The sequence below is a fragment of the Carex rostrata genome, chromosome 18 (genome assembly GCF_964058835.1).
Source record: "Carex rostrata chromosome 18, lpCarRost1.2, whole genome shotgun sequence".
Taxonomy (NCBI): Eukaryota; Viridiplantae; Streptophyta; class Magnoliopsida; order Poales; family Cyperaceae; genus Carex; species Carex rostrata.
This window is the reverse complement of record NC_135935.1, coordinates 9294288-9309469: the sequence shown is the minus strand read 5'-3', so window position 1 is coordinate 9309469 and position 15182 is coordinate 9294288. Positions and strand designations below refer to the sequence as shown.

Below are 15182 nucleotides of genomic sequence, written 5' to 3'. Positions count from 1 at the left end.
CTAAGCCACAAGCTCCTCCTAATTCCTAAGTACATGTTCTGATGTTCTGTGCCTTCTGAATCTAAAAAGCAATGGCAAGGCAGCAAGCAGTCTTATTGATTTTGTAAAATTGAAACTGGTACTGGTACAATGCCTAAAACTGGTACTGGTACTGGTACAGTCAGTTTAGTCCCTTGCACTCTCTAAGTTAAAACTTAAAACTTAAAATGGTACCGGTAGAGTGCCTAAAATTGCAGTAAGGGGTGTATTGGTCTTTTACTCTTGTTCCATAAGGTAATGCATGTTTGGTTGAGACTTAAAAAGTTTTGGATGTGTAAGTTAGTTATTTCATTTTAGGTCGGCTTAAACTGTTTATATTTGGTTAACGTACGTCTAAAAGAATGCAATGGAGTTTGCAATAGCTCAACAGATGAAAGAAGAATGCACTTTTTATACAGATTGCCAAACGCTTGCCAAGTGGTGTATGGAGCTACAGTCACCTATTGAAGCTGATTGACATGCATACAAGGAAATTTATGAAATTTGGAGAATGGGAGGGAGGTATATCAGGTATACATACCCCATGATGGATATATATACATACATGAGCAGAGTCTGAAGTGGAAGTCAAAGGAACAAGAAGGATGCAGGCAGGCAATACACATACTAAAATTTATGTTGTACGTCTAATATTTACAAAATTTCATTCGAGCTTCGAATCTACAAATTTGAAAAATATTACGTTTTGTCAATGCATTCCCCCACAACATAAATGATGTTCGTTAATTTAAAATACAAAACAAATTACACAACTTAGCGGACGTATGGGTACATACGTTGTGCCGTCGTTTATATCATACCTACACAGAAATTTAGACAAACCACTTGGGAAGGGTTTGATGAAAGTCTTTGCTTACCAGAGAAACTCCATGCACCGCATCAAGAAATAACACGCGGTCACCGATGTTGTCGACATTAACCCATCGGGGGCACCCACTGGCGTAATCAAACCGATAAATTTCAAAGTAATCGTTTCCCAGAATCTTGTAGTCCTTCCAAACCTTTAAAACTCTTAGAAGCTCTCCGCTCGACACGACCAAATATTCGTAGCCCAATAGCTCCATCCACGAACTTTTTAGATTGACAAACTGGCAATCCGAATTTGGAACAGAAAATACAAATGAACCTGTCATAGCATCAATTGCTGTTGTTTTGCCCATCTCAGACTCATTGACAAAATACATACCTTTGTAGTATGATATCCCTCCAATCATAGTATCAACTTGGTGTTCCACTGTCACCCATCGGTTGTCTCTTGATCGATAGAATGCCAGTAGAAGGATCCTCTGTGATGTGTACCCTGAGATTGCCACAACCTCGCCAGCACAGATAAATGTAGGTAGAAAGTATAAAGAAAGAGAGCTCTATTTGAGTTGTAGAGGTGGTAGAGGAAATTCATTGTATGTGAATGGGTTAATTTTATTGATTAAAGCATAAGATTAATTTTAGAAATATTTTTTTATAACTGACTAATTGATTAAAGCATAAGATTAATTTTATTGAGTGAAATTATATAAAATTCATGAAATTGGTAAAGTTCTAAGCTAAATTAATTATTTGGATACCCGAATGATAAAATTGAAAACTTATAAACTTTGAAATTGGTTACAAATAAAGTTTAATCGAAATCATATTTATAATGTAGATATTGATTGTACTAATAAATTAATGAAGATATCTAATGTTTTCATTTTAGATGAACATTCTGGACCGTAGGTCTTAGAGAAAAAAATGAGCAACAACTCATATTTGGTAGGGTTATCATTTCCCATTATCTAATATTTTATTAATTTGCTTGTACTTATCTCACTGCCACTTCAAAGTGCAGTTAAGCATCAAAGTGCTCATATATACATGTACAAACCGTTGTTGTTTGGTCTGTGCGTGCGTGCGTGTCTTTGTGAGTTAGTAATTTATGGTTAAATGATAAAAAAAAAAAAAACACCTTTGAATACAACAGAACTAAAAGGAATTCTTTTTGCGGAAAAACTAAAAGGAATTCTACCACAGGCAAAAACTAGTACATAAGAACTTCTGTTCAAAGGCACAACGTACAAGTACCATAATAAAAAGCAAGAGAAAGTGTACATATATGATAAATTAGGAACAAGAATCTCTAAAAGAATTTTATCACTCTTCCATGGCATCTCCACCTTCTACAGTCTCAACCTTCTGCTGAATTTGTGTTATCTTGGTAGAAAGTACCTCTGCAAAACCAGCAAAGTACCCCATGTAAGTTCAGCACAAACTTCACAATTAAATAAATCTTATGTACTAACAGAAAATTGTGCGTGATCAGCACATTGAGTACCGGAATAGTACAGCACAAATCTCCCAAAAGTATTTAACCTCGATAGTGCAAGTACCCAAATGTTGAATTAAGAGCCTCAGTTAAGCCTATATTGTATCCATTAACCCTCAATTGCAAAAAAGCAAGCTAACCCTCAAGCCAATTTTGACTTTAGGAACAAAATTTGCACAAGAGAAATTCAGATTTCTCAACAGAGCAATATCATCCCTCAAAATCAGGATATTAACACTTGAACTAGAATAGAATGCAAGTAGTACAACAAAACATCTCTGGCTACAAGCACTTTATTCACTTGCACCCAAATTATGAAAGATTAATGTAGAAGTCCTACCAGTCTGGCCCTTAACAAAGGTGTAACCCTTGGAGCTAATGTAGGTCCTGGGATTTGGCAACTGGTAATTCCTCAAGTACTCTGTTTTACCCTGCTTGCAAAATAAATGTTTAATTAGATCACAACATACTATCCACACTTCATAAACTGTCTTGTTGAAAATTTGATATTTTCCAACACTTGCAAGTAGCATCCAATATTTCTCATATTGGGGGTTCTTGCTCACCTGTTATCACTGTATGTTATCCACAAATGATGACCTAGTAGTTAAACTCAAATAAAACGCAAAATATGTTGTCCTTGCATTACTAATTTACTTGAATTAGTGCTAAAAACTAAAGTGAAATCTCTCATCCTTTTTCAGAAGGACAGCTCACTCAACCTGAGCAAGGTATTTCTTTTCATGGTGAACATGATTGTATTTGTATCTGTGATCTTCACGCTAGCCTGGGTTGGGTCCCCTTGCCTTCTCTATTTTAGTCGACCTTTTGTTTCATTGAAATTTAAGTTTTTCAATTTTCAGTCTACTGATAAAACTTGTTAATTACATTCTCAACTAAAGATATACGTTATTCCTTAAAGCAACATAATTTGTGCATATACTGCCCAAATCTGGCATGCTGGGCAGATGGGGATACTCAAGCCTGGCCTGGAATCTCAAGCCAAGTGATCACCCTATTACATTCTCCCTACTTAAACCAAGTTTAAGATAATAGGCAATACGTAAATTGAATCGAAAATGATCAGAAATGTCGAGTGCTATTTGTAAACATGGTTATACTGCATGCATGCAATAAAATATCCAATAATAAATAATAAATCATTTGAAAACATATATCTTTGAGTACCTTGGTAATAACACAAACATCGACATTGCTTCCACTACCCAAGTCATTGAAGATACCAGCACATATTGCCTCAGCAACTAGTTCTATACCCTCTTCTCTCTGAAACAAAGGAACAGAAAGGAGCATAACAAGTAATGTTAATTCAACAATTTACTAGTTTGGCCCCAGCCAATGTCCAGTACATTCCAGCTATTTCATTGGCCTGTTTGTTGCTTGCTTGCATATCCCAGGCATATGTGAAAGTAAGCCTTAATCAAAACCCAATTTTGAAGAAACTTAACCCAAAAGGAAAATACAAAGGGTACCAGCAAGACTTGCAGTTCTATGTAAAACAAAAGATAAAAATAGAGAAGGCGAGCTTACAGTGAGGCCTTCTTTGTACTTGGACTCAAACACAGACATAGCAGCCAAAGATCCCGAACCCATGGTTGCAAAAGGAAGAGTGTCAGTTGATCCATGTGGGTAAACCTACATTCAGCAACCATTATAGCTAGCACAAAGGGGAGAAATCCATTATAAGCTCGGTCCAGATTCTTACTATAACTTCATTATTTGCAAAGAAAAAATGCCCACATTTCCTTTTAAACTCATCCACAGAGTTGCTACTTTAATTTAGTTTAAAGCATATTGTAAATTGAAATGCACAAAATACGGGAATTCCTTCGTTTGGTAGTTAGATGACAGCAGTTGTCATGTTTTCTTTAGCATGAGATGAGGGTCAAAGCCCTTAAACTCACTTATATAAGCATCGAGTTTCGGACCTGCGACTTTCCATATAAGGGACAATGCCTTAGCCACTAGGCTAGACATGGTTCTTGCCTATATATGCCATGTTATGCAAGACACATCAAATTTTGGAAGGGTACAAGTGCAAAGATATTTTTTCTTTGTTACAGTACTTAACTGTATGGAGATGAGGTCCTGTAACATCAACCCCACCAAGAACCAGAGCGGCACTGACATGACCTTGGTAGCTGCAATTGAAATTCTACAAATTTATTTACATATACTACATTGGTTCTCAAATAAAGGTTCTTCTGAAAAATAGTTTTTTTATTATTAGTTTAGATGCCAAATTAATTGTTATGACAATGATCGAAATAAAGACGAAATCCGACCAAAAGATTAACTAGAAAATGAACCAAAAAAATGAAAAGTTCATCCCAATAATAACTGGACAACAAATTCATACCAGTACATGCCTGGACATTAGGGCTCAATGGCCCACTAATTAATTATCAATGACGGATGACATATTGGAAAAAGTACAAATGAAAAAACAAAAGGAGTACTTGAACAGATGTGATTTGAGGAGAGTAAGAGCAGTGACGACTCTTGATTCACGGCCGGTGGCATATCGGTGAAGCTGCAACTGTGAGCTGACCATGTCTAGAGAAAAAAAAGAAAATGAATAATAAATTAATACTTGTATATACAATTGTCTAAAAATTTAAAAGTACAAATTGCAGTACCAGATTACAGGTCAGTACTGGTTGGTAATGGTTGCTTCAACCAGCCAGGAGCATTTTCTTCCTTGAGTTTATACATGCTCTACTAGGGCAAATGATGGACTCTTTTAGGTAAACTAGGGCAAAGCTTCCTTTGCTGTTTATCATTTTAAAAGGTATAACCATGAGGTACAAGATCAATTGGATGCTGTATACATTCTGTGTACCTCATAGAACCCAGACACTGGTAAAATCCATCTAAAAAATAAGTATTGGAAGTATGCAACTCTAAAAGACTAAAAAGAAGAAAGAAAAGGGGGCAGTTGGTAGTGTGGGAATAAATGAGTTGATTTGTACGAACCAGTAACTGCCTCAGTATCAGCAGCAGTGCCAGCACCGCAACAGTAAATGTTAGGTGACATGAAATGTATCTTTTCACAATTTTTATCGGCCACAATCGGTCCCTCTGTTGCCCTGGTATCTGCACCTAATACCACTCCATCCTAATAGAATCATATCACAGAGTAAGGATTTGTGTGAAACAGTTAGTATTTGGATATATGTTATAACATGAAATTGGCATCATTTTTTCCTTATTTCCTAAGTAAACCAAAAAAAGCCCTCAAATGTACAAAAAAGGGGACCTCAGTTAACCCTTTACAAAGCAATCATCACTCAATTTGACTAAATATAAGTCGGTTTACTGCCAAATTATGCAATTATGCCTCAATCAAGCTTCGGTATCCCCTCAAGTGTCTTGCTAGTCCATGAGTTAAACAATTCAGTGTCAAGTCAATCCAAATTATGAATATGTGTATCAATTAAACCTCGATAAGACACATTGAACTTCAATTTATCCTTCATTATTATGAAGTAAGAATGAGTCAGTCAAAGTACCACAATGGAATAAAGTTATCAGTATGTGTTATTACTTCATCCAAACTAGGACCTAACAATACTGTGCTTTGAATCCTTTCTTTTCGTTAAAATACAATGCAGATACTAGATTAAACGAAGACAGACCTGGAAAACCAGACCAACGATGGTTGTACCAGTCTTTCTAAAAGGGGGCATCTGTAGTCCATTCTTTTGCAGCATCTCATTCCTCCTGCAGAGATCAAAGCTGAAGCCACCTTTTGTTGGTAAGTCTGTCATCTTCACCATTCTACAAGGGAAAAAAAAAGGAGAAGGGAAAGACAGCTATTGAATGTTAGACATTGTATCCACATAACATTGATTATATAAGAAATTATGTTACAAAACAGCCCTGGACTCCCAAGCAACAACATTTTAACTAGCTAATAATTACTAAGATGCCCTGTGTATGTAGAGAGTTTAGTATGTTACAACGCTCTCATGATGTTCACATAAATCACAGAATGACATTTATATGCATAAAAGGATTATCAAGGACAGAAGTAAAACATCTTAATCCCGTTATCAACAAAAGATAATTCAAGTGTGCATACTGCAAAACTGAGTAATAAAGACTTAAGAGGTGTAAACAAGCACATTTAGGCGAAATTACAGTCCACATAATTGTCTTAGGATAGAAAATCATTAATAGATCAAATTGCTTGAATCTCATGTTCCTGCAGATACTAATGCAATCACGTTTGCAGCTCATCGTTCGTTTAAATATCCTATTCATTTCTTTCCTTGCGGTGTTTTCTGCTGCTCAAATACTACTGGAAGCACGATCAAATATAAACATCAAATATTTGGCAGAACAAGTCACAAAACCCTAAAACAAACGAGTTCAATGAGAAATTCTGAGAAAATAAGAGAATATTACTGGAGCAATTGCCATACCTGACACCTCCGTTGGCGAATAGAAGCTCGATTTAGGTTCTGATCGAAATTTATGTCTTTCTCGGACCGAATAGAGGAGACAGAAGAGAGCTCTTTGCGAATTCGTATACTCTACATTAACGAACGTGCGCGAATAGATCTGAACCGTACGATTGAGATCCGCACTAATATTAAAGGGCCCGTGCTTCAAAGGAGGGGGCCGGATTGGCTCCGATCCTGATCAGACGGATAAGATGCATTAAAAGAGCCTGACACCGGTCTACTTCTACTTCAAGTAATAATACTGGACTAAATCGGGCCGAAAGAGCATGAATAATGGGCCGTAGGAAAATGATATATGCCCAAATTCGGCCAGGGTGAAAATTTCACAATCAATTTTCAATTTTGAGTCTCGTAAGGTCGACGAGGTTGTGAATTATTGGATCTACATCTAGCTACTAGCGGAGATTATTCTGATTAGAAGTCATATCATATATGTGATATGTCATTGATGAAGGGACCGCCCCACGTGATAAATGTGTTGGAACTTGGAAGGCAAAATTCGCTCGCTGTCAACAGCCCAAGACTTTGCCCCAGATTGATTGATTGATTGATTGATTGATTAACCGACTCTAGGAATGAATGAAGTATTATTTGACAATTTGTAGCTCCTTTACAAACTACTTTTACTGAACACAAATGAATTCAGATCATTGAAGTAATCCAAGTTTTGGATTTTAGATTGGGACTGTTCAATTCGAATCCACGACAATTCATCTGAAGTGGAGTGCACACATCCCGAGCAATGAATTTGAATCCCGAGACGATCATGAACGACAAATTCGAATCGGACGGTCCCGATGCAAAACCCAAAAATTGAGTTACTTTAGGGTGTGCTCCAGACGAAGGGAGGCAGAAGAAAGAGAAGGGAAAATTACTGTGGGAGGGAGACACTCACCTAGCCCGGTTCTGCCCGAAGATTTCCTCTGCTCCAGAAAAGAAGATTCGGAGAGAGAGCGGAGGTGAATAACTACTATTCAGAGGGGAGAGCAGAATCGCGTAGCGTTGATTTTCTCCGACTTTTGTCACCCCCGATTTGGAGTATAAAATTACTGTTCGGGAGGTTGCCTCCCCCTCCGAACTCTCATCTTCCTTCCCTTTAATGAAAAATTTATCCTCCGTTGTGGAGCATAGCCTTAGAAGATTCAGACCCCACATCAAGTTAAGTATTTTGGAGCATAGCCTTAGAAGATTCAGACCCCACATCAAGTTAAGTATTTTGGGATGAGAAGGCTTTAAACTTCTCAGTTTTTCATATTTTTATCACATGTCTATTTTTTTTTTTTTTTAAAAACTCTCAACAATAAAAATAGAAGTTTGAACAATCGATAACAAAATGAGATGTGGTAGTAATACAGTTGGTTAGGAAAAAAAAATGTTCTAGAACTGTTCACAATTTCTGCAAAGATTAAAAAAAAAAATCAATAACGAAATAAGATGGTTAATTAATCTATATAACTTCCTGAAAATGTACATGAAAAACAAAGGTAATCTAACTTTATCACCCGATATTTTTAAAAATACCCACCCAAAAAAATATTTTATTAAAAATAATCAGATTTCAGCCAAATTTTTAAAAATACCCAAACCGTGAAATTTTTTTTTTTTTTCTGACCGCGGATATTTTCCACGGCCCGGATTTTTTTTTTAGAGTTTGGAGTTAGGAAAATAATGTTTTTTTGGAATTTTTTGTCCAACTTTGCATCTCTGATTAACATATAAAAACACCTCCAAAAAGCATGAAAATTTACCGACATGTATTCTTGACTTCATAAAATAAGACTGTGAAGTTTCATACAAAATCTCAAAACAGATCGTGAGATATCGGCTCTCAAAAATTGCCCGAACTGCTGAAGGAGTGCTTCTGAGCCCAAATTTGCACCTCTGATTAACATAACAAAACACCTTCAAAAATCATGAAAATTTATCGACATGCATTTTTGACTTCATAAAATAAGACTGTGAAGTTTCATACAAAAATCATGAAGCACTCCTTCAACAATTCGGACAATTTTTGAGAGCCGATATTTCACGGTCTGTTTTGATATTTTGTATGAATCTTCACAGTATTGTTCTATGAAGTTAAGAATCCAAGTCGGTAAATTTTCATGATTTTTGAAGGTGCTTTGATATGTTAACCAGAGGTGCAAAGTTGAGCTCAGAAGCACTCCTTCAGCAGTTCGGGCAATTTTTGAGAGCCGATATCTCATGATCTGTTTTGATATTTTGTATAAAAATTCACAGTCTTGTTCTATAAAGTGTAGAATGCATGTCGGTAAATTTTCATGCTTTTTGGAGGTGCTTTGATATGTTAACCAGAGGTGCAAAGTTGGGCTTAGAAGCACTCCTTCAGCAGTGCGGGCAATTTTTGAGAGCCGATATCTCACGATCTGTTTTGAGATTTTGTATGAAACTTCACAGTCTTATTCTATGAAGTCAAGAATACATATCGGTAAATTTTCATACTTTTTAGAGGTGTTTTTATATGTTAATCAGAAGTGCAAAGTTGGACAAAAAATTCCAAAAAAACATTATTTTCCTAACTCCAAACTCTAAAAAAAAAAAAAAAACCAAAAAAATCCGAGCCGTGGAAAATATCCGCGGTCGGAAAAAAAAAAAAAATTTCGGGCCGTGAATTTTTTCCGCGGCCCGGAATAAAAATTCCAGGCCGCGGAAAAAATCCACGGTTTGGGTATTTTTAAAAATTTGGCTGAAGTCTGGTTATTTTTAATAAAATATTTTTTTGGGTGGGTATTTTTAAAAAAATCGGCTTTATCACGATGAGAACATTGATTTTTAAAAATCAATGTGCATAAATTGTTTATATTATTAAATGTTTACGAGTTATTCATTGTGTATAAAATAAAGTCAAAATGCCGTAAACATAAATTACATTTTTACTGTTTTATTTTGACAATTGATTTAGATTTTAAATTATTAATATTTAAAAAATGAAAACATAATAATTATATATGAAAAATGAAGGATTTTGCAAATTTGTTGGGACTTTTTAAGTTTTAACCACTAACGTTAGGGAAGGGTGAACTTGTTTGCTTTATTCTTAGTTCAATGAAATGAAATGAAATAGACCCACTAGCTAGCTAGCAGCCTTATTACAGGGAATTATATATGGATTAGTGGAATTAATATATCCTATTTCAATATTCATCCATTTAATTCTATAGAATACACATTAATTAATTTCACGCTTATTTCATCTGATTACAATAGAGATCCATCTAGATCTAGCTACATGATTCATGGGGGGGCTAAATGTAAAATATATTTTGCTCCATATATTCCATCAACACAAGAACTAATTAATGGACAAGTAAAATCATATGCAATTGAAGAAACTGTGTGTGCGCGTGAGAGAGAGAACCTTGCGTTGAAGTTTAACTAAGCATGGCACAATTGAAGCCATTGTTTACAAGCTTGGTGATGGCATCTCTGAGCACAAAGTACTCGGCCTCCACATTATACACCTGGTATGAAATTCTGGCGTACCCAGTGACGCGTGTGGGCCCTTCTTCTCGATCTCCAGCCTCCAGCCTCCTCCTGGAGTTATAATAAATGAGTACCACCACTTTGTACTCCTCCCTCAGCAGTCCCCGCAGCTTCATTGCGTCAGAGTCAGAGCAGATTCCCAGGCATCCCGGCAAGCCAACCATGACCATGCTCCCGCTCATCTCAGGAGGGGCCCCCAGGTCAGTACCCCATGCTTGTGCTAGCATTCTCCCCATTTCCACCACCTTCTCATGGTTCCTCTTACGGATGCCTTCGATCCCACCCTCAAACTTATTCACAAAGTCGATCGCATCGGGGACCACAAGCTGGGCACTGTAGTCCCGGGTCCCAATCCAGCCAGATTCCATGGGCAGACCGTTGCCATACTCATGAGAGACGACAGGGTGGTGGAGGCTGTTGGATCTGCCCTTGCAGGAGTGAAGGAAGGCAACAGCTGGCGGGCAGAAGAACCACTTGTACAGGTTACTGGTATAGAAATCAGCTCCGATGGCCTCCACGTCCACTTCCACATTGCCGATGGCCTGGGCCCCGTCAACGAAGACCTGGTCAACCCCTTCCTCACGGCAGATCTGGACCAGCTCGCGGACAGGGACTACCACACAAGGCATGGAGGTGATGTGGTCGATCACTGCCATACGGACACGCCGACCTGGCAAAGATTAATGTAGCAGTTGACAATCAATATAAATGTTGTGAGTAGAAGGCAAACTGGCAATTGCATGCTATGCAGTACATGAGATACTATCATAGGCAACCATGCATGAAACAAGCAATATATATTAATTGCCAGATGGAAGAGAGGGACCAGGACTAGAGGACTAATTAAGAGGGAGCATAATTAAGTAGAAGGAATGAATTAACTAAGTGATACTGGTAAGTTTGGATATTTACAGAGCTAATAAGCACATGCATGTAGAAATATGATATAAAAGAAGAAATAGAATAAAAAAAAAACCATTAGAGTTGCCAAGCTGGAGGGAGTTGCGAAACTCGCAGATGATGTCATCAGGGGAGGAGAGGGGGAATGGGAGGGGGACCTCAATGACATGGGCACCGGCACGGGCGACATATGCATGGATAGACTTCTTGACAGCACCGTAAGCATAGTGCAGCATGAGCACAACGTCACCTTTGTGGAAGGTCCCCTCGGTGAACTGCCAGGCCATGTGCTGCAGCACAATGGCTGCCGCGGTCGTTGCATTGTCCACCAGCGCCACTTCTGTTGATGATTCTGATTCCTTGAGGCCAATGAAGGGCATCAGTGCCCGCCGCGACCTCTCCAGCGCTGGCTGCAGCGTATTGAAGTAGAAGGCGTCTGGCTGGGCTAGGAACAGCCGCTGGAACTGTCCCTGCGCCTGGAGCACCGATGCTGGGCACGACCCAAAGCTACCGTTGTTCAGCCGCGCAACCCCTGCCTCGTGGTGCACGAACTCCGACGCCAGGCACACCCCATGCAGAGGCCGTTTGGCCAGGGGGAGTAAGTGGGCCCCGTTCAGATCCGGCGCACAGTGTCCATTGGTGGAGGAACTGGGCTTGTCGTCGACAGAGGCGGAGGGTTCATGAGGCGGAGTATAGGGTTCCATTTCATTTGATACGTACAGAGGTCTTATCTCAAGTCACCACCTCATGACTTTTCTTCATTTGGACTCTCGTAAGGTGGACGAGCTATTCTATGATTCTATTTATACAGGAATTGGTCCCCGGTTCCGGGTCCCGGGTCCCGGGTCCCGGGTCCAGACAGCAGTGAATTCTTTCTTGGATTGGGTCTACATTGATCTACTAGCGGAGCGGAGATTATTCTGATTAGAAGTCATATATGCATGTCATGTCATGTGATAAAGGGACCCTAGCTCACACGTGATAAATTAATGTGTTGGAACTTGGAAGGCAAATTAAATTCGCTGTCAACAGCCCAAGACTTTGCCCCAGATTGATTGATTGATTGATTGATTAACCGACTCTAGGAATGAAGTTCAGCACAATTATTAATACTTACAAAAATAGTATCCCTAATAATTTAGTTTACTGTACAGCATAAGAGACGCGTATCTTCTCAGATAAGCAATTAAAACATAAGGGTACATTTTGAGATCGTAACGGCAGACCAAACGTGTTGCAAGCAAGATTAAATAATCCTGTGAGTATGAAATTGACTGACGTCGACGATTTTAATTTTTATTTATTTTTTCTTTTTTTGTATATATAGTTTTCCAAATCCGGAGATCATGGTTGAAGACTTCAAGTATATATGACTAGTTATTCGCAAAGGTAGTTTCGATGATTTTATATAAAAGATGTGACCCTGCTCTTTTTATATGTTGTTCTTTAAGAACAGTTACCTGGCCATGCTTTATATTCTGATTCAACCCGAACTGGTTGAAATTAACAGATTGAGATCAGTCAATGAGTTGGAAGCTCGAGGTTAATTTTGAGATCGATCGAAAACATGGAATTGGTTGACACATTTCCAGTTAGTTATTATATGCATTTATTTAATGAAATAAATACCAAGGAGTGATAATAATTCAAGCCTAATAACATGAACTACGTACTTAATTATGTTAAGATCAAGCCCAAGAGCTTAAAATTCATATCTGTCTCAACATCGATCAAATCAACTCAACTAATTACCATATCTGTCTTAACTATAGTCTAAGCTCACTACTAATTACCATTCAAAAAAACCCTAATTAAAATCAATCTCGAACATGATATAAAAAAGAATAGCCTTCAAATTAAGTAGCTAGACACCTTAATTTCATAATATATATATAGCCTAAACATAAGTTAACTTTATATTTGGGTTTGAAGAAATCTGCATTAATTAGCCTCCTTATATTAGGATCCTTGAACGGACAGATCTAGTAGGAGGCCAAGCAACCATGGATAGTAATCTCCTCCATTGTTGTTGTATATTCAACCAACAACTTCACGAGCTTAAAATGAAATTAATATACAACCACGGAAACCACAAATCTCTATTTCTCTTATATATTTTAGTTCCAAGGTCATGTATATGTTACTACCCGTTTAATATGTTGGTATAAATTTTCAGAATATTCGGATAGTTAGAAATTAATTAAAATAAATCAAATTGAAATAGAGTTACCCAGATCGTGTACGGAACACTTTCCTTAAGCGTATTCCGTCTCATCGTGCAAGATGGAACCGCAACCAAGATAATCCGGAGTTGTTGCTCCTTAGGCACGCCATGGAAGCAACTGACGATAACTCCGCAATATCCAGCATAAATCAGATTTAATTTAATTTGATTGATACACAATCAAAATGGAGAATAAATCAAAGAGGTTTATTCTGTGGGAGAAATGAATCAAAGAGATATTATTTTATGAATATCTAACAGAGGAGAAAAGGTGTGAGCAAAATGAAAAATGAGTTTTTACTCATCCCAATCAAACAGGAGATTGCTTTATTTATAATAAAGATAGAGATTTAATGTATTAAAGATCATCTTCAATAACGCCTTTTAGGCTTAATTAAACTTTATTTTAATAACGGTTCAGAGAAAACAAAACGGAATTCAAATTGATTAGATATGAGAATTTTCATACTAGTCCTCAGCTTTACAAAATATTGCAAAAGGTAATTTTAACAATTTTGAGTTTTTAGAACTAAATTTCCAACATAATATCCATCCAGGCGTCTCCTTTAAGATTCTAAAATTTGCAAGAAAAAAATGGATATATATATATATATATATATATATGTTAGTGAATCGTTTTGGGGCTGTAGAAAGAATAAGAATTAATACAGGCACCATGTTTGTTTCCATTTCCATCGATCTTGTTTACTTCTATTTGTTTCTTTTCTAACTGATACATTCAAATTTCTCATTCCTACAGTTTCTAAAGAGAGAGATGTAGAGGCACTCCAACAAGGGAGATGCTCGGATAAAGCACAGCACCTCTTCAAGTGACATGTTGTCCTCTACATTTCTTTCAATTTTCAACTTCTTGAGCTGACTGAACACTACAGGAGTTGGACTTGTATAGTGTCTCATCATGATTACATCCTAATCAAGGGAAAAAAGAAAAGAAAAATTAACCAAGATTACCTAGAAAGGCACTTAAAAACAAATGAGTACAGTTCCTAGAACAAGAAATAACCTTCGTATCATAAAAGGTAACCGTCATGAACTTGGCATGAGCAATCTGCTTAATGAACTTGGCTGCAATTGTTCCAGAAAATATGGAGAAATGTTCGCCAGAGCTAGCGAGATAAGTTGAAAGTGGCAGATACCAGACCAGGAGAGTTAACAAGATGAAATGAACACCTCTCTTGTACTTCAGTTTTGGAGCTTCAACCTCAATGTTGTTGAAGCAATGACAGCATTTGAAGGCTAAGCGCTCAAGTTTCGGGCAAGGTCGCACATCTTTTATCCGGGAGGAGGTAAAATTCTAAACCAAATACGTACTTTTAGACCAGTGCAAGCAGAGGTTAAGCCCTGCACCATATTTGCTGAATGGTGCCTTTGGTTGGATAGACCCGAGTAAGCCAGAGAGTTTCAATGCTCGCAAAATTCTGAAACTCTGAGATATCTATCTTGCAATTCTCGAGCTTGAGAATGTGCAAGGGGCAGCCATTAAGGCGGCTCAATTTAAAATGCAATGAGATCAGATGAATACCAGACATGATGTAATACCTGCTGCTAGCTTCAGGACAATTGCAGCGGACTTTGTTATCACTATAGCCTGGTGAATTTGTTGCAAAATCCATAGTAATTTCCTTCAACTGGCTTCCTAATGCTTACCAATAAATTCACGGGTTGTTATCGAGTAATCTGGATGTTGAAGTAATTCATACAT

General features: G+C 37.6%; 2 protein-coding genes across 2 annotated transcripts; both read right to left on the bottom strand.

Moving 5' to 3' along the window:
- Positions 1-1994: 1994 nt before the first annotated feature.
- On the bottom strand, positions 1995-7032 carry LOC144569273 (proteasome subunit beta type-7-A-like). Its single transcript, XM_078319541.1, has 9 exons — positions 6790-7032; positions 6001-6142; positions 5339-5480; positions 4822-4918; positions 4434-4503; positions 3893-3997; positions 3530-3628; positions 2682-2772; positions 1995-2246 (listed from the first exon to the last, which is right to left on the bottom strand). Exons 2-9 carry the CDS (start codon positions 6139-6141, stop codon positions 2170-2172), a joined length of 822 nt encoding a protein of 273 aa, XP_078175667.1. The 5' UTR covers position 6142; positions 6790-7032; the 3' UTR covers positions 1995-2169.
- A 3057-nt stretch (positions 7033-10089) lies between these two features.
- Positions 10090-12010, bottom strand: LOC144569386 (putative L-cysteine desulfhydrase 1). The gene is made up of 2 exons (XM_078319713.1): positions 11312-12010; positions 10090-11005 (listed from the first exon to the last, which is right to left on the bottom strand). The coding sequence occupies exons 1-2, from the start codon at positions 11937-11939 to the stop codon at positions 10224-10226; spliced, it is 1410 nt and encodes a 469-aa protein (XP_078175839.1). The 5' UTR covers positions 11940-12010; the 3' UTR covers positions 10090-10223.
- Between the last annotated feature and the right edge of the window lie 3172 nt (positions 12011-15182).

Bases quoted from the DNA above. Each gene is read 5' to 3' on its own strand.
- LOC144569386 (XM_078319713.1), bottom strand. From the start codon at position 11,939: ATGGAACCCTATACTCCGCCTCATGAACCCTCCGCCTCTGTCGACGAC. The intron at 11,006-11,311 runs GTTTTTTTTTTA...AATCTTTGCCAG, and splicing joins CCAGCTTGGCAACTCTAATG to GTCGGCGTGTCCGTATGGCA.
- LOC144569273 (XM_078319541.1), bottom strand. From the start codon at position 6,141: ATGGTGAAGATGACAGACTTACCAACAAAAGGTGGCTTCAGCTTTGAT. The intron at 5,481-6,000 runs GTCTGTCTTCGT...TGATTCTATTAG, and splicing joins TCGTTGGTCTGGTTTTCCAG to GATGGAGTGGTATTAGGTGC. The intron at 3,998-4,433 runs GTTAAGTACTGT...TGCTGAATGTAG, and splicing joins CAGGACCTCATCTCCATACA to GTTTACCCACATGGATCAAC.